The sequence below is a fragment of the Pelophylax lessonae genome (genome assembly GCF_965119305.1).
Source record: "Pelophylax lessonae genome assembly, chromosome: 9".
Taxonomy (NCBI): domain Eukaryota; kingdom Metazoa; phylum Chordata; class Amphibia; order Anura; family Ranidae; genus Pelophylax; species Pelophylax lessonae.
Window position 1 is genome coordinate 258,627,243 of NC_138776.1, and position 27,562 is coordinate 258,654,804.

Genomic DNA, 27,562 nt, shown 5'->3' on the forward strand with positions numbered 1-27,562 from the left:
ATAAAAAAATAAATCATTTCTGGACCGATCCCTAGGGCGTGGCACCCTCATGATTTCTCTGTACAATCATTATTGCTACGGCCATGCTTTGTTTTTTTCATACGCTGATACAAGAGGACCTGTGGGTTATGTACACTGCTCAAAAAAATTAAAGGGAACGCTTTAATCAGAGTATAGCATCAAGTCAGGGAAACTCCTGGGATATTCATCTGGTCAGTTAAGTAGCAGAGGGGGTTGTTAATCAGTTTCAGCTGCTTTGTTGTTAATAAAATGAACAACCGGTGCACTAGATGGGCAACAATGAGACAACCTCCAAAACAGGAATGGTTTTACAGGTGGAGGCCACTGACATTTTTTTCCCTACTCATCTTTTCTGAGTGTTTGTCACTAGTTTTGCATTTGGCTGGGGTCAGTGTCACTACTGGTAGCATGAGGCGATACCTGGACCCTATAGAGGTTGGCACAGGCAGTCCAACTCCTCCAGGATGGCACATCCATATGTCCCATTGCCAGAAGGTTTTCTGTGTCTCCCAGCACTGTCTCATGACTATGGAGGAGATTCCAGGAGACAGGCAGTTACTCTAGGAGAGCTGGACAGGGTCGTAGAAGGTCCTTAACCCATCAGCAGGACCGGTATCTGCTCCTTTGTGCAAGGAGGAACAGGATGAGCACTGCCAGAGCCCTACAAAATGACCTCCCGCAGGCCACTGGTGTGAATGTCTCTGACCAAACAATCAGAGACAGACTTCATGAGGGTGGCCTGAGGACCCAACATCCTCTAGTGGGCCCTGTGCTCACTGCCCGGCACCATGGAGCTCTATTGGCATTTGCCATTGAACACCAGAATAGGCAGGTCCACCACTGGCACCCTGTGCTTTTCACAGATGAGAGCAGGTTCACCCTGAGCACATGTGACATACATGAAAGGGTCTGGAGAAACCATGGAGAAGGTTATGCTGCTTGTAACAATTATTTAGCATGACCGGTTTGGTGTAGCGTCAGTGATGGTCTGGGGGGGCGTATCCATAGAGGGACGCACATAAACTCTACAGGCTAGACAATGGCACCCTGACTGTCATTAGGTATCGGGATGACATCTTAGGACCCATTGTCAGACCCTACACTGGTGCAGTGGGTCCTGGTTTCCTCCTGGTGTACAACAATGCCTGGCCTCATGTAGCGAGTATATGCAGCCAGTTCCTGGAGGATGAAGGAATTGATACCATTGAATGGCCCCCACTTTCGCCTGACCTAAATCCAAAAGAACACCTCTAGGACATTATGTTTCCGTCCATCCGACGCCACCAAGTTGCACCTCAGTCTGTTCAGGAGCTCAGTGATTCCCTGGTCCAGATCTGGGAGGAAATACCCCAGGACACCATCCGTCGTCTCATTAGGAGCACGCCCCGACGTTGTCAGGCATGCATACAAGCACGTGGGGGCCATAGACACTACTGAGTACCATTCTGAGTTGCTGCAATGAAGTTTCAGCAAAATGGGCTTGCCCGCTGCATCATTTTTTCACTTTGATTTTCGAGATGTCTTTGAACTCAGCCCTCTGTAGGGTGATAATTTTCATTTCCATCAAACCATGTGGCATCCTTTCCTTCCTAACACATTACCCAGTCCATACCAGTATAGATCCTAACACATCACCCAGTCCATACCAGTATAGATCCTAACACATTACCCAGTCCATACCTGTATAGATCCTAACACATTACCCAGTCCAGGACCAGTATAGATCCTAACACAATAACCAGTCCATACCAGTATAGATCCTAACACAATAACCAGTCCATACCAGTATAGATCCTAACACATTACCCAGTCCATACCAGTATAGATCCTAACACATTACCCAGTCCATACCAGTATAGATCCTAACACATTACCCAGTCCATACCAGTATAGATCCTAACACATTACCCAGTCCATACCAGTATAGATCCTAACACATTACCCAGTCCATACCAGTATAGATTCTAATACATTACCCAGTCCATAGATCCTAACACAATAACCAGTCCATACCAGTATAGATCCTAACACATTACCCAGTCCATACCAGTATAGATCCTAACACATTACCCAGTCCTCCCACATGGAAGAAAAATATATTTAAAATATTTAAAAAAAAACGTTTTTAATTTATTTTTCCGAAATATATTGGAAATCTATTTGAAATGCTACAATTTTGGCCATATTCAATATATTTCTAAAATGTTTTCCCTAAATATATTGGAAATATATTTTTCTTCCATATGGGCTCATCAGTATAGAATAGATTATATCAGATTACCCAGTCCATACCAGTATAGATCCTAACACATTACCCAGTCCATACCAGTATAGATCCTAACACATTCCCCAGTTCATACCAGTATAGATCCCAACACATTACCCAGTCTATACCAGTATAGATCCTAACACATTACCCAGTCCATATCAGTATAGATCCTAACACATTACCCAGTCCATACCAGTATAGATCCTAACACATTACCCAGTCCATACCAGTATAGATCCTAACACATTACCCAGTCCATACCAGTATAGATCCTAACACATTACCCAGTCCATACCAGTATAGATCTCAACACATTACCCAGTCCATACCAGTATAGATCCTAACACATTACCCAGTCCATACCAGTATAGATCCTAACACATTTCCTAGTCCATACCAGTATAGATCCTAACACATTACCCAGTCCATACCAGTATAGATCCTAACACATTACCCAGTCCATATCAGTATAGATCCTAACACATTACCCAGTCCATACCAGTATAGATCCTAACACATTACCCAGTCCATACCAGTATAGATCCTAACACATTACCTAGTCCATACCAGTATAGAAATCCAGCATGAGATTTTTCCCCATTGAGATCTAATGTGTTTTCAAGGTGTTCCTTTAATTTTTTTGAGCAGTGTATATAGATGTGCCCTTAAAGTGGAATTTCAGTCAGACTAGATCTTCCCCCACCCTCATTTAAAGCCTATTCTCTTGTATATGCCTATTCTTACCTTTTCTGAAGCCAGGTGATCGGGTCCCAGTGCAGGCTTCAGCATAGAGGAAAGACAGTTGACAATGGCTGCCCCATAGTAAACCTATGGGTGATATACACAGCTATCTATCTCCTGCCAACCCTATCAAACGGGAGCAGAGAAAGATTTAGGTGAGGACATTGGCACAGTCTTACTTTGCCGGGAGGGTGTCCATTGTCATTCAAAGCATGACTGCTCTGAAAGCTGAAAATTGACCTGGGCAGAAAGGGGGTAAAAGTGCCCGGTTAACTATTTTCCATCGGGGGGACATCCATTGACGTTCTCAGGTTGCAGTGGTTATACCGGGATGCAGACATCATCCCAGTATGGAACTTTTCAGCCGGCGATTCTCTTTCCAGCAGAAGCGATTTGAGTGGCACCGTATGCAGACAAGTCTCGGGAGCTGATGATGGACTCCATGCACTAGCTGGGAGGAGAACATGGATCTGCCCAACACACCTCCAAATCATATACTTTAGAGGCCTACAGTGCTGGATGACCAAATAGGCAGACTAGGCCCCCGCCTTTGGGCCCCTCATCAACGAATCTAAATAATATTGATTTGATCTTAAAAGAAAACTACAAGGAAGCTTTCTTAAATTGCTTACAAAAGATAGAAAAAAACGAATCAACTCAAAGACACAAAAACTTTACATCAAAGACTCTATAGAGAAAATACTGTTTTGTAATGTAATGTATCCAATAAAAACCTAAAGTCCATAAACCATAGATATCAAGTCCACATTACAGTTTACGTAGATATTACAAGTTCATCTTCTTCCAGCTGCCCGTTTGTAAAAAGTTTGGCACAACTTACATTTGTGTAATGTACAGTAGTGATGGTCATCTCCATCTTGCGCCCAACGTGCACGCTACTTGGTTCAATGTTATCCCTCTAGAGCTCAAGAAACCTCCAGAAACCTGTGAGGAGGGCCCAAGTTTTCGACTACCTAGGGGCCTCCACGTAGTTTTACCCGATACTGGAGGCCTAATCGTGAGCTGAATTTAATCTACGTGAGAATTCCTTGGTAAACAAGGTGAAGATACATACTGTAAGTCCTGGTTCACACTACCGCGACTTGTCAGGCGACTGGTCAGCCTGACAAGTCGCGGTCCATTCTGTGCTACGGGAACCGTTCTAATAGGAGCGACTCAAGTCGCTCCGACTTAGAAAATAGTTCCTGTACTACTTCGGGGCGACATCGGAGCGACTTGCATTGACTTCCATTATCGTCCTTTAAGTAGCGGTGCACGCGACTTCACAGGTCGCCCCCGAAGTCGGATCGCCATAGGGTGAACCGACACTAAAGCCTCGTACACACGCACAGATTGTTGGCCTACCGATCGGCCGTCTTTTGTCCAGTGTTGTTTGTTGGTTGAAATGTGCTCTAGACTTGCACTGGACTTTTGTTGGCCAACAAAAACCAACTTCAGAAGTGAGGTCATGTGATGGTTGACTTTCCGTGTGTTTTTTCTTCTCTGAGCATGCCCAGTCTTGCTCATCTGATTTTTGTCTGCCGAAATCTGTACTGACCGAGGAACAATCGACCGTTCTGTTGTTGGCCAACAAAAATTTTATAGCATGCACACCAGATTTTTTTCGGCCGAAAAGTCGCAGTTGGTTGTCGGAAGCATCATACTAACAAGCCGAAAATTGGCCAATCGGACGTTGGCCAACAATTTACGGCCAACAATCTGTGCGTGTGTACGAGGCTTAAGGGGATAGTGCTGTTACATGTACTCTTATATAAAGTCGGAAGACTTACAATACCTAATAATAATAAAAAAAAGTAAAAAAAACTATTAATGATCTAAAGAAGGGTTGTGTATGTTCTTAATGTTGTTTTTTTTTAATGTGATACAATAAATGGTTAATTTTTTGTTTTGTTTTCTTAATCTCGAGTGATACATTTATTATATATCTAAAAAGAAGGAAAGAAATAGTATGGAAATAGAGGAATTTTAAGAAGTCCTCACAAAGAGGATACCTTTGCACCAAACTGTGACAACAGGTGGGCAGATTTGACAATATATGGACAACTGTTTTTTTTTATTGTTTTTTTTATTTTAACATAAAAAGAGGTACAAAAACACTATATTATCAAAAGTATTGGGACGCCTGCCTTTAGACGCACATGAACTTTAATGGCATCTCAGTCTTAAGCCTAGTACACACGCAACAAATTTCCACCGACCGATAGTCCATCTTTTGTCCAGAGTTGTGTTTTGTTGGTTGGAATGTGCCTAGACTGCACACAAATTTTCCCGCACGACAAAATTGTACTTCAGAAGTGATGCCATGTGTTGGTTTGCTTTCTTTGTGTTCTTTCTTCTCTGAGCATGCCCAGTCTTGCTCATAAGATAAGAAATCTGTACTGACTGCACGAAAATCGGACGTGTTTTGACGGAGGACAAAAATTTTATAGCCTGCACACCAGATTTTTTTCGGCCGAAAAGTCGGAGTCGGTTGTCGGAAGCATCATACTAACAAGTCGAAAATCGGCAGATCGGTCGTCGGACGAAAAATTCCTGGCCGAATTTCGACTCGTGTGTACGGGCCTTTAGTCCGTAGGGTTCAGTATTAAGTTTGTCCACCCTTCTCTTCTGGGAAGGCTGTCCACAAGGTTTAGGAGTGTGTCTTTAGGAATGTTTGACCATTCTTTCAGAAGTGCATTTGTGAGGTCAGGCACTGTTGTTGGACGAGAAGGCCTGGATCGCAGTCTCCGCTCTGATTCATCCCAAAGGTGTTCTATTAGGTTGAGGACAGGACTCTGTATGTCAGTTCCTCCTCCCTTAACTCACTTGTCTTTATGGACCTTGCTTTGTGCACTGGTGCGCAGTCATGTTGGAACAGGAAGAGGCCATCCCCAAACTGTTCCCACAAAGTTGGGAGAATGAAATTGTCCAAAGTTTCTTGGTATGCTGACACCTTAAGAGTTCCCTTCACTGGAACTAAGGGGACAAGCCCAAACCCTGAAAAACAACTCCACACTACAATCCCTCCTCCACTATATGATTTGTACCAGTGCACAAAGCAAGGTCCATAAAGACAGGGGTGAGCGAGTTTGGGGTGGAGGAACTTGACTGGCCTGCACAGAGTCCTGACCTCAACTCGATAGTACATCTTTAGGATGAATTCGAGTGGAGACTGTGAGTCAGGCCTCTTGTCCAACATCAGTGCCTGACCTCACAAATGCACTTTTGGAAGAATGGTCAAACATTCCAATAGACACACTCCTAAACCTTGTGGACAGCCATCCCAGAAGAGTTGAACCTGTTTTAGCTGCAAAGGGTGGGCTAACTAAATATTGAACCCTACGAACTAAGACTGGGATCCTATTAAAGTTCATGTGCGTGTAAAGGCAGGCGTCCCAATACTTCTGGTAATATAGTGTATGTCCTCCTCAAAAGACCCCCTGACTTATACACAGGGACAGGACAAGGGGAGGGCAGAAGGGACATGTGTCGTGGGGGCAACTGGAGCTGCAGCAGCTCCATGCTTAGATCACTTTTCAGTGCTGTTGTAGGTGGTGAGGAGGTGATACGTAACCTTCTCTGTATCTGATTTAATTTGATACTACAGGGGCACATTCACATGCGGGGAAGTTACAGGGCAGCAACTTGACCTCCGGAAGATTTATCCCCCTTTAGGCCAGGCTATTTTGTGTGATACGGCACTACGTTACTTAACTGACAATTGCGTGGTTCCCAAATAAGATGTATATAATTTTTTGTTTCTCACATAGAGCTTTCTTTTGGTGGTATTTGATCACCTCCTGTGGTTTTTTGTTTTTTGCCCTATAAAACTTATCCAATAAAAAAAATTTGAAAAATCGAATTTCTTCACCAATTTAGGCCAATGTGTATTCAGCTACATATTTTTTTTTGTAAAAAAAATCCATAAAAGTGTATATTGATATAGACGTATGGGTGCTGTAGCAAAGTGTAATTTCTTCAGTGTTGTCACATGAAAAGATATAATAAAATATTTACAAAACTCTGAGGGGTGTACTCACTTTTGTAAGATACTGTACTATTTTCATTTACTTTTTACTAGTAATGGGGGTGATCAGCGACTTATAGTGGTACTGCAATATTGTGATGGACAGTCAGACACTAACTGACACTTGACAATTTTTGGGGACCAGTGACACTAATACAGTGATCAGTGCTAGAATATGTACTGTCACTGTACTAATGACACTAGCTGGGAAGGGGTTAATATAAGGGGCGATGAATGAGTTAACTGTGTGCCTAACCAGTGTTTTTTTACAGTGTGGGAGGTTCTTTTACTAAGGGAAGACATGGATCCATGCCTACCCCCCTCCTCCTCCTATGTAAATTTGCCCCACTCCTTTTTTAACGGATGTGACTCCCTCCAAAATTGAAGGACTGCAGGTCCCAGCGTGAACCCCTGAGATCTCACGAGAGGGGGGTGAAGAGAGAGAGAGGGGGGGTGAGGGAGGGAGGTGAGAGAGAGGGGGGGATGAGAGAGAGAGGGGATGAGAGAGAGAGGGGGGGATGTGTGTGTGTGTGTGTGTGTGAGAGAGCAAGGGGGGATGAGAGAGAGAGGGGGGGGTGAGAGAGAGAGAGAGGGGGATGAGAGAGAGAGGGGGGTGAGGGAGAGAGGGGGATGAGAGAGAGAGAGGGGGGTAAGAGAGAGGCAGCTCTAGCAACCAGTGGCCAAAAGAGTCTCAGGTGGAGGGGGGGGGGGTTTGCTCACCCCCTGCAAAAGTGCCGCCCTAGGCCTGGGCCTTGTTGGCCTAGGCCAAAATACAGCACTGGTTCTGCCTCTGTGCTAGATTATTGGTGGGTGCCAGTGGACATCTAGTCCATGGTACCAGCAGATCAGCTCCTGCTGTGTAAAATCACAGTGAAAGTAGGCCGCTGGTGCCGCGCCTGCGTGCCCCCAACCTGGAAGTTTTAGATCATTTATTAGGTGCATGATCCGGCGCAGCAGTGCCACCTTGCTGCCGTATATTTAAAACCAAGGAATGAAAACGCTGCTCCAGGTGATGGTAGTCCGGATGGATTGGATGGGCTGGGTGCAAGCCCCGGCTTGTCTCCGTGGTATTAGGAAAAGGAAGAAAGAATTTGGCTGCGCACAACCATGGATCCAAAAGCGATTTATTGTGTCAATATTGACTGCCACCAGAACATGGGACATAGAAAACAGGTGACGCGTTTCACACTTAACTCGTGCTTCTTCTTCAAATAAAGTTGTCTTTATGCCCCAGAACCGGAAGTGAAGTCAGAGGTTGCTCCAGTTCTCCAAGGGCATACAGCCTAGTGGGGGCCATCTTGTTATCACTCGACTTCCTGCCTAGCCATCAGAAGGTTTGGATTGCTTCCGGGTTTACCGGCGGCTCTGGTAAACCCGAAAACGACCGGAAAAAGGGAGGGGATCACTTTTATCCGGCGCCAAATCGCCCACAGAAAAGAATGATACCAGGGTTATGGTAGCTAGCTGCTGCCCTAACCTCGGTATTAAACTTCAATGTAATGATGTATATATACTGTGGGCGGTCGGCAAGTGGTATAATATATTGGAGAGCTACATGAAGGACTCTTAAAGGGCCTGTGCACTTCATGAATTTTATGGTTTATAGCACATTGCACTTTTGGAGTTGATTACTCTTTTTATGCTTTCAAATTGTATGTAAAGATAGATGAGATCTTAATTATTATTATTATACAGGATTTAAGTTAGCGCCAACAATTTGATCAGCGCTTTACAATGTAGAGGGAGGACAGTACAATTACAATACAATTCAAGACAGATGGGATGGGAGGGCCCTGCTCATGGAGCTTACAATCTAAAAGAAGGGGGAGGTGGTAAAAAAAGGTAATAGCTGCGGGTATAAATTGATGGAGGTGGCTCGGATACAGTTCTTAGGTAGAGGTGGGGTAGGCTTAGCTGAATAAATGAGTTTTCAGGGATCGCTAAAGGCTGACAGGGTAGGGGCTGACCGGACATACTGGGGCAGGGAGTTCCAGAGGAATAGAGAGGCCCTGGAGAAGTCCTGCAGGAGCAAGGCAAGTTTGGGAGGAGGTAACGAGGGAGCTAGAGAGCAGGAGGTCTTGGGAGGAACGGAGAGGACAATTTGGGCGACATCTGCAGATGAGATTGGTGATATAGCTGGGGGCGATGTTGTAGATGACGTTGTATGTTGTAGTTAGTATTTGGAATTTTTATGATGGGGTAGGGGCAGTGTCAAGGTCTTACTTTGTCTTCCTGTTGGCAGCCATCTTGGACATGTGCAGAGTGCTGTCTTTATAAACTCTGTTTGAATCATCACTTGCCTGCTGCCTGGGTGTCGCTCAGTGATGATGTTGCACACCTGACTATATATATACGTATATCAGCTGCTGGCTTGCAGTCCTTTGCCCTTATGTTTGTGCTCCAAGGTGCATCACTGCTAGCAGTCTTCTGTTCTCCGTGTTCCTCCATGCATGACCTGGCTAGGCTGACGACTTTCCTGGCTCTCGATTCCGCATTGGCAGAATACCTGCCTCTGGACTCGACCCCGACTTGGATGACTACCCACTTCTAGATTCGATCCCGGCTTGTATGACTGACTGCTCTGGACCTGACCCCAGCTGTTCCTGATATCGCTCCTCACTCTTGCTGTGCGTTTATTGTTGTTGCTCTAAAAAACTGCTTTATTTTATTTGCATCTTCGTGTGGTCTGGTTTCCTGGGACCCTGATAGAAAGCCAGTGGAGGGATTGGCAGAAAGGGACAGCAGTCACAGATTGGTTAGTAAGGTGTATTAGTCTAGCAGCAGCATTCATAACAGAATAAAGGGGGGATAGCCTGAGTAAGGGTAGGCCATTGAGGAGGGAGTTGCAGTAGTCAAGGAGGCAAAAAATGACCAAGGAGTGAATAAGTTGTTTTGTGGTGTCGTTAGTCAGGAAGGGGTGAATTCTGGAGATGTTGCAGGGGTTAAGGTGGCAAGATGTAGCCAGTGACTAGATGTGGGGGCTGTAGAATGGGTCAGAGTCTAGAATTACACCCAGTACTTTGGCGTGTGTGGAGGGACCAATGGTTGTGCTTTTGATCTTGATGGTGAAGTCACGGGGAGGAGGGAAATATTACAAGCTCAGTTTGGGAAAGGTTGAGTTTGAGGAAGTGGCGTGACATCCATACTGATACGTCACCCTTAATGAAGGTAGCTAGATATTTTAGGAGTGCTACACTATTTTGCTATATAAATCCTTTATAATATTAATAATAATAATAATGTACATGCAAATAAAGAAAGTATCACGGACAGTACTCAAATGTTTAAATTTTTCCCCGAAGATGAACTTCGCCTTTACGTATTTGCTCAATAAAGTTGCCCTTTAAACAATGTAGGCTGCAGTTTTCTATCCACAAGGAGGATATCTTGGGTGTCGTCAGTGGAACGCACAGACAGGAAGTGATGCAATGTGTAGACAGGAAGTTCCGGGTCAGAGGTCAGTTGGGAGGAAGTAGAGAGAAGACATTGCTGAAACTGGCAGCAGAGGAGGTAATAAGATATCATTTTATATTTACACACAGTAACCCCCCCCCGTCATGTCCGTCCTCTTCCCCCATATCCTTTTATCTCCAGCATTTAGTTGCACACAGATATACTTAGAAAAAAGGATCGGATAAATGCAGCTCTTGTTTTTCATTGGAAATGTTACACACAAGATAATAAGTAAAGCCTAGAGCATACTATTCGAAAATCGGATGAACGATCGTATGTTTTTTTCCGGCTTCCTTGTTCCATGTTTGAAAATGAGAATGCCATTAATGGTATGAAACTTCTTGAAGGACAACCTCCCACATCCGTAGCTACGGTCTATGTCTAGCCTGTGGTAGCAACTTTGTTTCCGATTATGCATGGGCTTACGTGTTCAAATTTTTATAGGACGATTACTGTGCTTAATGAAAATGAAATATTGTTATAACTAAGAAGAAACATTTCCAACATGTCCCTTCGGAAACGTTCATCTGAACAGTCCATATTGGCTCTCCAAAGCAGTGATGGAAAATCAAAGGATTGTTCTCAATACGGGTATTTTTGTATGATTTTCTAATAGTATGTACTGGGCTTAAGGATGAGCTGAACATACCTGGGGTCAGCTTGAGGCAGGTTTGCAAAAAACGAGAAAATTTTGGATAACAATTGTGAACTCCACTGAAGTCAATGGAAACCGGATGTTAAAAGACCATAATGTCCACTGTCTAGGCCAAGGGTCTCCAAACTTTCTAAGCACAGGGCCAGTTTATGGCACTTCAGACTTTTAAGGGGCCGGACTGTGGCCAGTGGGAGTAAAAATTGTCCTGGCATCAGTGGGAGGAATTACTGCATCTTTGGTATTAGGGGAAGGAATAGTGCTTGCCGCATTGTTGACTTGAGACTTGGGTGGAGGTTCACCATCCAACAAAACAACGACCCTAAACATACAGCCAGAGCTACAATGGAATGGTTTACATTAGGGGCCTCAAAACTTTCTAAACAAAGGGCCAGTTTACTGTCCTTTAAGCTTTAGGGGGGGGGTCAAACTGTGGCCATTGAGAGTGAACATTGTTCTGGCATCAGTAGGAGAAATAGTGCCCCATCGGTGGTGTCATTGGGAGGAATAGTGTCTCATCGTTGTTGTCAGTGAAAGGAATAATGCCCTATTGTTGGTGTCAGTGGGAAGAATAGTGCCTCATTGTTGGTGTCAGTGGGAGGAATAGTGCCCCATTGTTGGTGTCAGTGGGAGGAATAAAGCCCCATTATTTGTGTCAGTAGCAGAAATTATGCCCCATTGTTGGTGCCAATGGGAGGAATAGAACCCCATCATTGGTGTTAGTAGCAAGAATTATGCCCCATTGTTGGTGTCAGTGGATAGAAGAGTGTCTTGAATCAGTGGAAGGAAAAGTGCTCCAAGGGCCAGATAAAGACAAGCAAAGGGCTGCCGTTTGGAGACCACTGGTCTAGGCCAATGGGCAAGGGATTTCCAAACAAACGATCACTTCTACAGGGCGCAGAAGAGGCTCCCTTCCACCCGCCACCTTTACTGGGCTTTCCTGTACAATCGGAGAGCCCTGCACCGCCGCCAATTGGATCCCTAGTGCACTCGGATGGGAAGAAGGTACATCGGTACCCACTTTCCCTCTGGGATGTAAGAAACCGCAAGCAATGAGGATATAGTCACCTCCGGTTTCGGTTTGATGTTTATAAGCCGTTATCAGCTTGTAAAGCATTTGGTCAAACCAATCTCAGTTTAATCAGATGCTTTGGAGGGCACAGGAGAGATCTAACCACAGAGACCTCCAGCTAAAGCTTTGTTAAGTTTTTGATAGAGAAGTAAAGGGTTATATTCTCTTAAATCTTAATCCCAATTTGGCTTTTTTTTTTAGCTTGCATCCCATTTTGTGTGGTGTTGATCAAATAGAAGCTAATCAAAGGGGAATCTCTCAAACCAGAACTCAGACAGAAGAAAACCTCAACAGAGGATCTAATGCTTCTCCTGACGATCTAAACCTAAAATGAAAGGTTTTGGTTAGAACTGTGCTTATTCCACATATTCCTAAACAAGGCCTGTAATATAGAATAAGAAGCAATCTGAGATGTCAGAACTATAGAAAAACTCTGTGCAGACATTATTTATCCCAGTACAGTCCAGATAATTCTCAGTTTATTATCCGTCTACAGAGAGAAGAATCCTGTATAGGTCACATGAGCTTATAAAAAGGCATGGACAAAGACCAAAGTCACATGACTGAGAGGATATTGGACCTCACCCTGGAGATCATCTACCTGCTGACCGGAGAGGTGAGGAGGATTCTGGGAGGTCACATGACATCACTCTTATCTCTAATAAAATACAGACCTGACCAGAGAGGTGAGGAGGATTCTGGGAAGTCTGTAGCAATAATTTTTACTTTTTCTCTTTACACAGGATTATAAAGTAGTAAAGAAAATATCTGGAGATCCATTAACACCCAGTAGCTGTCTTCGCAGGACATCACCCACCACAGTACCTCCATCACGCTGCCTGACAACAGAGGTAACCAGTGCCAAGAAGATTCTAGAAGTCACCAACAAGATCATTGAACTGCTGACAGGAGAGGTGAGCGGTGCTGGGAATTCTGGGACATTATCCAGTAACAGACAAGGGATGTGTCTGGATGGTGACTGTATCATTGTGTGTGTCAGGTTCCTATAAGGTGTCAGGATGTCACTGTCTATTTCTCCATGGAGGAGTGGGAGTATTTAGAAGGGCACAAGGATCTCTACAAGGACGTCATGATGGAGAATCAGCCGCCCCTCACATCACCGGGTAAGAGGAGACTTTATTGTAAAGGAGAGAGCAGTACGGAGGGTCCACCTAGATCCCCCATCATCTGATAAACACATAGAAACAATGTATTCAGTCAGTGTGTGTGTTTCCTTCAGATGGATCCAGTAATGGGAACCAACCAGAGAGATGTCCCCGTCCTCTGTATTCCCGGGATTCCACACAGGAAGATCACACCATCCCTCACCATCATCAGGTAGGTAGAACTGAGCATGTAGACCTAATAAAGTATTATAAACTTTGAGATAAAAGTTTTCTATGTAATCTTTTTTTCTTACTTCAAATATATATTATCTTGTTTTTGGTTTTAGGGTGAAGAACTGAAGGACATCAAGGTTGAGGTTAAAGAGGAAGAAAAAGAGAGGTTGGTGAGTGGAGATCAGCAGTCTTTCGAGGAGGGGGAGATGACCATGAAAAGAAAACAGGAGGAATCATCACTTTATACCAACACACGTAAGTAATAAACACTAAACGCATGAACAGTTAACATTAAGTATAAAGTATGTTAAACAATTATTTTTTAAAAATCACATGTGCATCAAATTCACCCACCCAAAATATTGGCATTTGATCCATGGAGGGATCCCAAAAGGTTATTGGAGATCTCCCCAGGTTAACCATCTACAATAATCTTTCCAACAAATATTTTTAGCCATTTATAAATACTGTATTTAAAAATACTGATACTGTACACCGTATGAAAGGTCCATCTCCATTCCTCAATATAACGTCACGTTCCCAACAAATGAGGAGGAGATACTGTACACCATATGAAAGGTCCATCTCCATTCCTCAATATAACGTCATGTTCCCAACAAATGAGGAGGAGATACTGTATTCCAGTGTTTCTCTAATTCGGTCCACAGGGCACACTAACAGGCCATATTTTAAGTATTACCTTGGGGAGATGCAGAATAGAATACTGCAATCACTGAGCAGCGAGGACCGGAGTTGAGAAACACTACTGTACACCATATGTAAGGTCCATCTCCATTCCTCAATATAACATCATGTTCCCAACACGAAGAGGAGATACTGTACACCATATGAAAAGCTCCATCTCCATTCCTCAATATAATGTCATGTTCCCAACACGAAGAGGAGATACTGTACACCATAGGAAAGGTCCATATCCATTCCTCAATATAATGTCATGTTCCCAACACGAAGAGGAGATACTGTACTCCATAGGAAAGGTCCATCTCCATTCCTCAATATAATGTCATGTTCCCAACACGAAGAGGAGATACTTTACTCCATAGGAAAGGTCCATCTCCATTCCTCAATATAACGTCATGTTCCCAACAAATGAGGAGGAGATACTGTACACCATATGAAAGGTCTATCTCCATTCCTCAATATAACGTCATGTTCCCAACAAATGAGGAGGAGATACTGTACACCATATGAAAGGTCTATCTCCATTACTCAATGTAACATCATGTTCCATGTTCTTTGGTATATTTTCATGCTTTTTTAAAGAATTGAGGTGAGGGAAGATCCATCTGTATTCTCACACTGTGCAAACATTGTTACCCAATATTATACCACATATATCACTCATCAAAGCAAGGAATACTTGTAACATTTATTCAAAAATTGATTTCCAACAGCTGGACGCTATGTCTGGAATACCTCAGAGGGACGTATGATGTTATCTCCAGGTTACAATGCAGAAGATAATGGTATTGCTCAATGTTCTCTAGAAATAAATCCTGTTACTCAAAGTACACCTCACAGGCCTTACTATCTAGAGAGAATAATTGATGCTGCCAATGTTGAGGAATCTGCCATTCAATCACATTCTGTTAATCCAGACGTCCTCCTGAGAGCTCAAACTGTGAATAGACCAACATGTCCTCCTAATCCCAAAAAATCTTCTTTAAGCCAAAAAGGAGTTGACACAGTGAGTTCCTTGTCATGTACAGTGTGCGGGAAATCTTTCAATGAAAACAGAGCACTTCTTAGACACCAGAAAACTCACACATCTGAACGTCCATTCTTATGTTCAGAGTGCGGAAAGTGTTTTATTGAGAAAGGACACCTCCTTATACACCAGAGAATTCACACAGGTGAGCGTCGCTATTCGTGTTCAGAGTGCGGGAAAAGTTTCATTCAGAGAGGAGACCTCCATAAGCACCAGAGAAGTCACACAGGTGAGCGTCCCTACTCCTGTACAGAGTGCGAGAAATGTTTTATTCAAAAAGAAGATCTTCTAAAACACCAGAGGATTCACACTGGTGAGCGTCCATATTCCTGTTCAGAGTGCGGAAAGTGCTTCAACCTGAAAGGAAACCTTCGCAAACACCAGAAAATTCACAATGGCGAACGTCCCTTTTCATGTTCAGTGTGTGGGAAATGTTTCATTCGGAACACTTCACTTGTTAGACACCAAAAGATTCATACAGGTGAGCGTCCTTATTCATGTTCAGAGTGCGGGAAATGTTTCATTCAGAAAGGAGAACTTATTATACACCAGAGAATTCATACGGGGGAGCGTCCTTTCTTATGTTTCGAGTGCGGGAAATGTTTTGGCTATAGAAAAGCGCTTAGTAGACACCAGAGAATTCACACAGGCTAATAGGTCTGGCATATTATGCCCATTACAAAACTATATAGACATTTTTCGGCCTGTGGGGATTAAATTATAGCAATATGGTTCTGTAAACAAAGAGTGCTGACTTGATCCCACGCTCTCATAGACTGCATCATAGAAACATAGAAATTGAAGTGCCAGGCTACTGCTAAGAGATCAAAATGTGACTTCATTACACTAAATCTAATCAAAAGAGTAACCAACGCGTTTCAGCATTCAAATGCACCCCCATATCAGGGCTTAATTGAAAACAATGTGAATGGGCTGGAAATGAACTGGACCTTTCATGTTATTTCTTCTAGTGTGATTACAAGAATGGGCCTAGTCAGCAGCTGGTGTGGCACCATAGAACTAAACTGTGGTAATACAACATGGCCAGATATGGCAATATGTGGACAACTCACTTAATGAGTTGCCATTGGTTATTGCTGTACACCATGGGTGTCCAACCTGCGGCCCTCCAGCTGTTGCGGACCTACAAGTCCCATTGTGCCTCTGCTTTTGGGAGCCAAATTCCATCATGCCTCTACTTTTAGGAGCCAAGTTCCATCATGCTTCTGCCTTTGGGAGCCAAGTTCCATCATGCCTCTGCCTTTGGGAGCCAAGTTCCATCATGCCTCTGCCTTTGGGAGCCAAGTTCCATCATGCCTCTTCCTTTGGGAGCCAAGTTCCATCATGCCTCTGCCTTTGGGAGCCAAGTTCCATCATGCCTCTGCCTTTGGGAGCCAAGTTCCATCATGCCTCTGCCTTTGGGAGCCAAGTTCCATCATGCCTCTGGGAGCCAAGTTCCATCATGCCTCTGCCTTTGGGAGTCATGCTTGCAACTGTCAGCCTTGAAATGTCTTATGGGACCAATGCCCATTGATCCTGTAGTTCTATAACAGCTGAAGGGCCACAGGCTGGACACCCATGCTGTACACCATTGTTGCTTTACTGAAAAAAACTGTCTTTCCATTACTTTAGCCAATGTATAATTAATAATACATGCCATATATTTTTTTTTACTTAAATTATATGAGATTTTATCTAGATTTAAGCTTGGTTTTGATATTTGCTAATCAGATATTGTGATGTCTTCGGTCTTGTCCCTGTCTCAGAGATTTTACTGCATTGATTAAAGCTGCAAAGTTGACTATCCCAATATGTGTCACTGTGATTTTTCCAATTAATTCCCCAGCCAAAATCATAGGTGTTCCTAGCGTATCAGACATCCAGGGCTGATTATTTGTAACCTTCCCCTCCAAAATGTGTTACTGCTTGTAAACTGAAATGACTAATAATGACCAGGAAACAAATTCTGAAAGGGAAAATTGTAGTTCCCCCGTACATTGGTGGTTATTTGCAAGAATGTCCCTTACATTGGTGATTAGAGGGAAGAATGTTCCATTACATGGGTTGCCAGAGAGAAGAATGTCTACTTACATGGGTGGTTATTGGGAAGAATGTTCTCCTACATAGGTGGCCAATGGAAAGAATTTCCACTTATGTTGGTGGCCAATTAGAAGAATGTTTTCTTACATTGATGGCCAGTGGGAAGAATGTTCCGAATGTTCCCCTATTTTAGTGGCCAGTGTGAAGAATGTCCCTTACATTGGTGATTAGATTAAGAAATGCTCCTTACATTGGTGGTCAGTGGGAAGAATGTTCCTTACATTGGTGGTCAGTGGGAAGAATGTTCCTTACATTGGTGGTCAGTGGGAAGAATGTTCCTTACATTGGTGATCAGTGGGAAGAATGTCCCTTATATTGGTGATCAGTGGGAAGAATGCTCCTTATATTGGTGGATAGAGGGAAGTATGTTCCCTTACACGGGTGACAAGTGAGAAGAATGTTCCCTTCCATTGGTAATTAGAGGGAAGAATGTTCCTTACAATGGTGGGCAGCAAGTCATGGGTGACCAGTGGGCGGAATGCCCATTACATTGATGGCCAGTGGAAAGAATGTCCCTTACATTGGTGGTCAGTGGCAAAAATGTTCCTTACATTTGTGGTCAGTGGCAAGAATGTTCCCCTACATTGGTGGTCATTGGGAAGAATGCCCCTTACATTGGTGTTTAGAGGGCAGAATGCTCCTTACATTTGTGGCCAGTGGGAAGAATGTCCCTTACATTTGTGATCAGTGGGAAGAATGTCCCTTACATTGGTGATCAGTGGGAAGAATGCTCCTTACATTGGTGGATATTAGGAAGAATGTTCCCTTACATGGGTGACCAGTGAGAAGAATGTCCCTTCCATTGGTGATTACAGGTGAATGTTCCTTACAATGGTGGGTAGTGAGTAGAATATCCCCTATACATTGGTGGTTAGTTGGAAGAATGTTCCTTACATTGGTGGTCAGTTTGGAAAATGTCCCTTACATTGGTGGTCAATGGGAAGAATGTCTCCATACATTGATGATAAGCTGGAAGATCGCCCCTTAAATTGGTGATCAATGAGAAGAATGTCCCCTTACATTGATGCTCACTGGGATGAATGTTCCTTACATTGGATGATGTGTCAGAAAAATGTCCCCTTGTATAACTGGCCAATGGGAAGAAAGTTCCCTTAACCACTTTAATACAGGGCACTTCCCTCCCTTCCCGCCCAGGCCAATTTTCCCCTTTTAGCGCTGTTGCATTTTGAATGACAATTGCGCGGTCATGCAACACTGTACCTACACCAAATTTATATCATTTTCCCCCCACAAATAGAGCTTTCTTTTGGTGGTATTTGATCACCTGTGGGTTTTTTACTTTTTGCTAAACAAATAAAAAAAGACAGAAAAGTTTGAAAAAAAAAAAAAGTTTTTTTGTTTATGTTATACAATTTTGTAAATAAATAAGTTTTTTCCTGCACTGATGAGCACTGATGAGACTGCACTGACAGGCACTGATGAGGAGGCAATGATGGGGTGGCACTGATGGGGTGGCACTGATGGGGTGGCACTGATAGGCGGCACTGATAGGCGACACTGATAGGCAACACTGATAGGCACTGATATGTGGCACTGATAGGTAGCACTGATATGCAGCATTGGTGGGCACTGATAGGCGGCACTGCTGGGCACTGATAGGCGGCATTGATGGGCACTGATAGGCAGCACTGACGGGCACTGATAGGTGGCACTGACGGGCACTAATGGGCACTGATAGGCAGCACTGGTGGGCACTGATGGGCGGCACTGATCGGCACTGACGGGCGGCACTGATGGGCACTGATAGGCGGCACTGGTGGGCAATAATGGGCACTGGTGGGCGACACTAAAGGATGGCAATGATGGGCACTTGTGGGCAGCACTGATAGGGAGGACACTGGTGGGCATCACTGATGGGGAGGGCAATGGGGGGCTCCCTGAGCCCTTATTGCCATCCCTGGTGGCCATAGTGGGCATCCCTGGGGTCATAGTGGGCATCCCTGGGGTCATAGTGGGCATCCCTGGGGTCATGGGTGGGCATCCCTGGTGGATCTAGTGGCATCCCCCCCCCGAGGGTCTGCACTGGTAATCAATGATCTGATTACCAGTGCCGACCCCCCCCCCCTGTCAGGGGAGCCGCCGATCGGCGCTCCTTTACTCGTGCCTGTCAGGCACGAACTGAGGAAAGCCGATCAACGGCTGTTCCTGTTTTACTATGTGACCAGCCGTGATTGGACACGGCTGATCACATGGTAAAGAGCCTCCGTCAGAGGCTCTTTACCGAGATCGGAGATGCAGGGTGTCAGACTGACACCTCGCATCACCGATCGCCGCTCTGCGCGCCCCCGGGGGCGCCCAGAGCGGTGTTATCCTGCCGCCGTCATATGACGTCCGGTCAGGATAACTCAACCACATTCCCGCTGTCATTTTGTAATAGGGCGGGCGGGAAGTGGTTAAATGGGTGACCAGTAAGAAGAATTTCCTCTTACATTGGTGGACAGTGAGAAGAATGTCTCCTTACTTGGGTGGCCAGTGGGCAGAATGCCCCTCGCATTGATGATCAGTGGGGAGAATGTCCTCTTACATGGATGACCAGTGGAAGAATGTCCCTTGCATGGGTGGCCAGTGGGAAGAATGTTCTCTTACACTGATGTTCATTCGGAAGAATGTTCCCCTACACTGGTGGCCAGTAAGAAGAATGTGTCCATAAACTGGTGGCCAGGAGGAAGAATGTGTCCATAAACTGGTGGCCAGGAGGAAGGATATTCCTTATATTGGTACTCAGTGGAAAGAATGCCCACTTTTAGACAGCTGCAAAGATTATTGGTGCTAGTGGTTACTTTCCAGAGAAATGAGAGGAGACGCATCACAAGTGCCACACCACAACAATGGGCAGGATTTCAGACTACCACAACGACCTCCACTGCTTATTGTCTGTACCCCTGGAGGGCCATTGGTGATTCTTCTCATCGCAAACCCCACCAAATTATGGGTAAAATATTTTTATTTTTATCAAATAAGCTGCAGGTAGCTTTCACCAACATGCAACCAGTGTATTGTACCTGTCCAGAGCTAAACAGCCTTAGGTAATTATATTTTGCAGGCCATTTTATATTGAGCAATCCAGCTGATAGAAATATGGAATAGAAAGAAGTCCCCCCAACATAGGGTTTTGTCTCCTGAGTAGATCATCCCTCCTGGCTGGAGCACACCACTATCTTCACTCCAAGGTTGTGTTTCTGAATGGCAGCAACTACTACCCTGAGCTACACTATCCTCAAGCTTTCATTATAAGGGCTGTGTGCACCTAGATTTTTTTCCTTCCCAGGACTCTTTGAAATCTCCAAACTTCGGAGCCCAATCTGGGAATCCAAAATCCGGAGAAAGCGGTAAATGTTTTCTCATAACCAATACTCCGGAGTCCCGCACTCTGCACGAACCCTGTCTCCCTTTTTCAACCATTTTCACTGAGGCAGGGCCTCGAACTGCCACAACTTACCATAATAGCTAACGTCATTGCCCAATTATGGCCACATGGCGATAAGTGTAGAGTCGGGATCAGACATGCCAGTCAGCTGGTGAGGTTTTTCTTTCAGTGAACTGGTGGGTGCCATTCATTTCACTATCTTCACTCCAAGGTTGTGCTTCTGAATGGCAGCAACTACTACCCTGAGCTACACTATCCTCAGGCTTTCATTATAAGGGCTGTGGGCACCTAGATTTTTTCCCTCAGTGAACTGGTAGGTGCCATTGATTGTGATTGACAAGGATCTGCATCACTGAATAATGTGATTGACAATGGATGTACATCGTGGGACATTTTTATTATTTTTTTTTTAATAAAGGACTTGCAAGGAGTGTAATATCTTTATTTCCTTTTTTGGCAATTAGTAGACAAATCATCCTTGTGTGTTTCGAGGTGGTATCTGGCGCCCCCCTTATTTTTAAGGTAGGCTTCCAGATTCCGATAATGTCCCTCTGCTTGCAGACCCCCACAACCACTGGGCCAGGGTTGTGGGGAAGAGGCCCTTGTCTACATTAACATGGGGACAAGGTTCTTTGCCAGGTGGCCACCCCCTCCTGGCAAGATACCTTCCAAGTGTTGAGCGCATGTGGCCTTGTGTGGTTTAGGAGTTAGGAAAAGGGGGGCAAATACCCACAACCCCCTTTCTTGTTCTGTCAGGCTGCATGCTTGAATAAGGGTCTGCCATGGATTTTGGGAAGACTTTTTTCTTCTTATTTTTTTTTTGCATGCAGTCCTCGTTAACAACTTCACTGATGGGCAATTTTTCCCCTCTTCCTGCCAAGGCCAATTTTTTCGTTTTCAGTGCTGTCACACTTTCATTGACAATTTCATGGTCATGCAATGCTGTACCCAAACAATTATTTTTCATTTTTTTTTTTAGACAGATAGAGCTTTTTTTTTTTTTTTTTTGGTGGTATTCAATCGCCACTGTTTTTTTTTGCTAAAAAAGACAGAGAATGTTGAAAAAAAAAAAAAAAGGTTTCTTATTTTCTGTTAGAAAATTTTGTAAAGAAATACTTTTTCTCCTTCACTGATGAGGCTGCACTGATGGGCAATGATAGGATCCACTGATGGGCACTGATAAGCAGCACTGATGAGATGGCACTGATGGGGTGGCAATGATGAGGAGGCAATAATATGCAGCACTGATGGGCACTGATAGATGGCTCTGATGGGCACTGATAGACAGCAGTGATGAACAATGATTGGCAGCACTGATGGGTGGCACTAATCAGCAGGCACTGATTGGCATCATTGATGGTCACTGATTGGCATCACTGATGGGCACTGACTGGCATCACTGATGGGTACTGATTGGCTACACTTCTGGGCACTGACTGGAGACACTGCTGGGCACTGACTGGCATCACTGATGGGTACTGATTAGCAACACAGCTGGTCACTGACTGGCATCACTGATGGGTACTGATTAGCAACACAGCTGGTCACTGACTGGCATCACTGATGGGTACTGATTAGCAACACAGCTGGTCACTGACTGGCATCACTGATGGCACTGATTGGCATTACTGATGGGCACTGATTGGCGACACTGCTGGGCACTGACTGGCATCACTGATGGGCACTGACTGGAAACACTGCTGGGTATTGATTGGCAACACTGCTGGACACTGACTGGCATCATTCATGGGTACTGATTGACAACACTGCTGGTAACTGACTGGCATCACTGATGGGCACTGTTGGGGCTGCACTGATTATTTGTACAGGTCCACCCTGTGAGGAATGGCGCTGATCGGCTCTCCTCTCCTCACTCTCTGTCAGTGTGAGCCGGGGAGAGCTGATAACCGGCATTTCCTTTTTTACATGTTATCAGTTGATCACATAGGAAAAGAGCCTCGTCATTTTCTCTTTACTGATATCGGGGATGCGCCGTGCAATATAACGTCTTCCCAGAACAATAAAACCACCCTGCAGCAGTCATTTCCCTATATGGCGGGAGGGGGGGGGGAGTAAAGTCTTTTCCAGACTTGAAGGGTCTGGTGTAGAATTTGGAGGGGACTTTACCTTATTTTATATTTTTACTTTGTGTGGCTGCTCTATTAACATCTATAGCAGACCCTCATCTGAGATAAGGGTCATGTATTGATGAATGGAATCCCCGGCCACTTTGATTACAGACAGAAATAAGTATCCAAAGTTGTAAGCTGTTATTTACTGGCAATTTCAATAGCATTTGTTTCTCTTTAAGGCAGGCCATACATTTGGCAATTTTCTTTCCTTCAACCATTGGTTTGTAAATCGCTTGATTCCCCCATCAATACATTCAGTTGATGGAGGAATCCCTCCCACTGTGCTATCGTATTCTGACCTTCAGAATACGATTACTGCTTCCAGCTATAGCATGAAAAAAATCAATAGATTGACTTCAGAACAACCAGCCTGCCCATAAAAGGAATAATAGTTCGTCCGGTTCTGAACCAGCCAAATTTCGATCCATCTATGACTGGCTTGAGTGTCGGTGTTGCTATAGTAGGTTGTCCACATCGTACAGATGCGCCACTTGCGGCAGGGTATGAATATAGATCTACACTATGTTGTCAAAAGTATTGGGACGCCTGCCTTTACACGCACATGAACTTTAATGGCATCCCAGTCTTAGTCCGTAGGGTTCAATATTGAGTTGGCCCACCCTTTGCAGCTATAACAGCTTCTACTCTTCTGGGAAGGCTGCCCACAAGGTTTAGGAGTGTGTCTATGGAAACGTTTGACCATTCATCCAGAAGTGCATTGTGAGGTCAGGCACTGATGTTGGATGAGAAGGCCTACCTGGCTCGCAGTCTCCACATTAATTCATCCCAAAAGGTGTTCAATCGGGTTGAAGTCGGGACTCTGTGCAGACCAGTCAAGTTCCTCCACCCCAAACTCGATCATCCATGTCTTTATGGATCGTACTTTGTGCACTGGTCCAAATCATTTGGTGGAGGGGGGATTATGGTGTGGGGTTGTTTTTCAGGGGTTGGGCTTGACCCCTTAGTTCCAGTGATAGGAACTCTTAAGGCGTCCGCATACCAAGACATTTTGGACAATTTCTAGCTCCCAACTTTGTGGGAACAGTTTGGGGATGGCCCCTTCCTGCTCCAACATGAATGCACACCAGTGCACAAGCAATGCCCCTAGATAGGTGACCAATAGAATATTCTGTCTAGACCAGACATCTGTGGCACATAGAAGCAATTTTTAATCTTGTGTATAAATAAAGTCTTTTTTTCCATTTAACTACATTGTTTCTGGAGAAGTCCTGGAGGTGAGCATGGGAGGAGGTAACAAGGGAGCTAGAGAGCAGGAGGTCTTGGGAGGAACGGAGAGGACGATTTGGACGACATCTGCAGATGAGATTGGTGGTATAGCTGGGGGCGATGTTGTAGATAATCTTGTATGCTGTGGTTAGTATTTGAAATTTTTAAGATGGGGTAGGCGAAGTGTCAAGGTTTTACTTTGCCTTCCTGTTGGCAGCCATCTTGGACATGTGCAGAGTGCTGTCTTTTATAAACTCTGTTTGCAGCATCACTTGCCTGCTGCCTGGGTGTCGCTCAGTGATGATGTTGCATACCTGACTATATACGTATATCTCCTGTTGGCTTGCAGTTCTTGCCCTTGTGTTTGTGCTCCAAGGTGCATCACTGCTAGCAGTATTCTGTTCTCCGTGTTCCTCCGTGCATGACCTGGTTAGGCTGACGACTTTCCTGGCTCTCGATTCCGCATCGGCAGATTACCTGCCTCTGGACTCGACCCCGGCTTGGATGACTAACCGCTTCTAGACTCGATCCCGGCTTGTATGACTGACTGCTCTGGACTTGACCCCAGCTGTTCCTGATATCGCTCCTCACTCTTGCTGTGCGTTTATTGTTGTTGCTCTAAAAAAACTGCTTTATTTTACTTGAATCTTCGTGTGGTCTGGTTTCCTGGTACCCTGATAGGAAGCCAGTGGAGGGATTGGCAGAAAGGGGCAGCAGTCACAGATTGGTTAGTAAGGTGTATTAGTCTAGCAGCAGCATTCATATCAGAATAATGGGGGGATAGCCTGAGTAAGGGTAGGCCATTGAGGAGGGAGTTGCCGTAGTCAAGGCAAAAAATTACCAAGGAGTGAATAAGTTGTTTTGTGGCGTTGTTAGTCAGGAAGGGGTGAATTCTGGAGATGTTGCGGGGGTTAAGGTGGCAAGATGTAGCCAGTGATTAGATGTGGGGGCTGTAGGATGGGTCAGAGTCTAGCATTACACCCATTACCTTGGCGTGTGTGGAGGGACCAATGGTTGTGCTGTTGATCTTGATGGTGAAGTCACGGGGAGGGGATCGGGGAGGAGGGAAATATTACAAGCTCAGTTTGGGAAAGGTTGAGTTTGAGGAAGTGGCGTGACATCCATACTGATACATCACTCTTAATGAAGGTAGCTAGATATTTTAGGAGTGCTACACTATTTTGCTATATAAATCCTTTATAATATTAATAATAATAATAATGTACATGCAAGAAAGTATCACGGACAGAATTCAAATGTTAAAATTTTTCCCCAAAGATGAACTTCGCCTTTACGTATTTTATTTGCTCAATAAAGTTGCACTTTAAACAATGTAGGCTGCAGTTTTCTATCCACAAGGAGGAGATCTTAGGTGTCGTCAGTGGAACGCACAGACAGGAAGTGATGTAATGTGTAGACAGGAAGTTCCGGGTCAGAGGTCAGTCGGGAGGAACTAGAGAGGAGACATTGCTAAAACTGGTAGCAGAGGAGGTAATAAGATATAATTTTATATTTACACCCCCCACCCCCCATATCCTTTTATCTCCCGCATTTAGTTGCACACAGATATACTTAGAAGAAAGGATCGGATAAATGCAGCTCTTGTTATTCATTGGAAATTTTACACACAAGATAATAAGTAAAGTCTAGTGCACACTATTCGATAATCAGATGCTTCCTTGTTCCATGTTTGAAAAGGAGAATGCCATTAATGGTATGAAACTTCTTGAAGGACAGAGGACAACCTCCCAGGTCCGTAGCTACGGTCTATGTCTAGCCTGTGGTAGCAACTGTGTTTCCGATCATACGTGGGCTTACGTGTTCAAATTTTTATAGGACGAATACTGTACTAAATGAAAATCAGATATTATTATTACTAACAAGAAACATTTTCCAACATGTCCCTTCGGAAACGTTCATCTGAACAGTCCATATTGGCTCTCCAAAGCAGTGACGGAAAATCAAAGGATTGTTCTCAATAGTGGTATTTTTGCACGATTTTCTAATAAAATGAATGAGCTGAACATACCTGGGGTCAGCTTGAGGCAGGTTTGCAAAAAAACGAGAAAAGTTTGGATAACAATTGTGAACTCCACTGAAGTCAATGGAAACCGGATGTTAAAAGACCATAATGGCCACTGTCTAGGCCAAGGGTCTCCAAACTTTCTAAGCAAAGGGCCAGTTTATGGTACTTCAGACTTTTGAGGGGCCGGACTGTGGCCAGTGGGAGTAAAAATTGTCCTGGCATCAGTGGGAGTAATTAATGCATCTTTGGTATTAGGGGAAGGAATAGTGCTTACCGCATTGTTGACTTGAGACTTGGGTGGAGGTTCACCTTCCAGCAGGACAACGACCCAAAACATGCAGCCAGAGCTACAATGGAATGGTTTACATTAGGGGGTCTCCAAACTTTCTAAACAAAGGGCCAGTTTACTGTCCTTTAAGCCTTAGGGGGGGGGGGGGGTCGAACTGTGGCCATTGGGAGTGAATATTGTTCTGGCATCAGTAGGAGAAATAGTGACCCATCGTTGGTGTCAGTGGGAAAAATAGTGCCTCATTGTTGGTGTCAGTAGCAGAAATTATGCCCCATTGTTGGTGTCAGTGGGAGGTATAGAACCCCATCATTGGTGTTAGTAGCAAGAATTATGCCCCATTGTTGTTGTCAGAGGCTAGAAGAGTGTCTTGAATCAGTGGAAGGAAAAGTGCTCCAAGGGCCAGATAAAGACAAGCAAAGGGCTGCCATTTGGAGACCACTGGTCAAGGCCAATAGGTACGGGATTGCCAAACAAATGATCACTTCTACAGGGCGCGGAAGAGGCCCCTTTCCACCCGCCATCTTTAACGGGCTCTCCTGTACCGCCACCAATTGGATCCCTAGTGCACTCGGAGGGGAAGAAGGTACATCGGTACCCACTTTTCCTCTGTGATGTAAGAAACCACAAGCAATGAGGATATAGTCACCTCCGGTTTCGGTTTGATGTTGATAAGCCGTTATCAGCTTGTAAAGCATTTGGTCAAACCAATCTCAGTTTAATCAGATGCTTTGGAGGGCAGAGGAGAGATCTAACCACAGAGACCTCCAGGTAAAGCTTTGTTAAGTTTTCGATAGAGAAGTAAAGGGTTATAATCTCTTAAGTCTTTATCCCAATTTGGCTTTTCTTTTTTTTTTTTTTTACCTCGCATCCCATTTTGTGTGGTGTTGATCAAATAGAAGCTAATCAAAGGGAAATCTCTCCAACCACAACTCAGACAGAAGAAAAGAGGATCTAATGCTTCTCCTGTTGATCTAAACCTAAAATTAAAGGTTTTGGTTAGAGTTGTGCTTTAAAGAAAATGTTGGCTGTCAGTCATATTCCTAAATGAGGCCTGTAATGTAAAATAAGAAGCAATCTGAGATGTCAGAATTATAGA

General features: G+C 44.4%; 2 protein-coding genes across 3 annotated transcripts in view; both read left to right on the forward strand.

Annotated features, from left to right (window-relative positions):
- The window catches only part of LOC309564409 (uncharacterized protein), a 121,571-nt gene that overhangs the window by 24,767 nt on the left and 69,242 nt on the right, over window positions 1-27,562 (forward strand). Inside the window, exon 2 of the mRNA XM_082269037.1 lies at window positions 14,991-15,953. Within this exon, the coding sequence (XP_082125163.1) occupies window positions 14,991-15,953 (963 nt within the window). The remainder of the gene's footprint in view (window positions 1-14,990; window positions 15,954-27,562) is intronic.
- The window catches only part of LOC309562832 (uncharacterized protein), a 119,105-nt gene that overhangs the window by 22,482 nt on the left and 69,061 nt on the right, over window positions 1-27,562 (forward strand). The window contains exon 2 of one of the 2 annotated variants that reach the window (XM_082267147.1): window positions 15,719-15,791. The exons of the other annotated variant lie outside the window; for it this stretch is intronic. The gene's annotated coding sequence lies outside the window, so the exon portion shown is untranslated. Of the gene's footprint in view, window positions 1-15,718; window positions 15,792-27,562 lie in introns of those variants that run through there. 2 annotated transcript variants of the gene reach the window in all.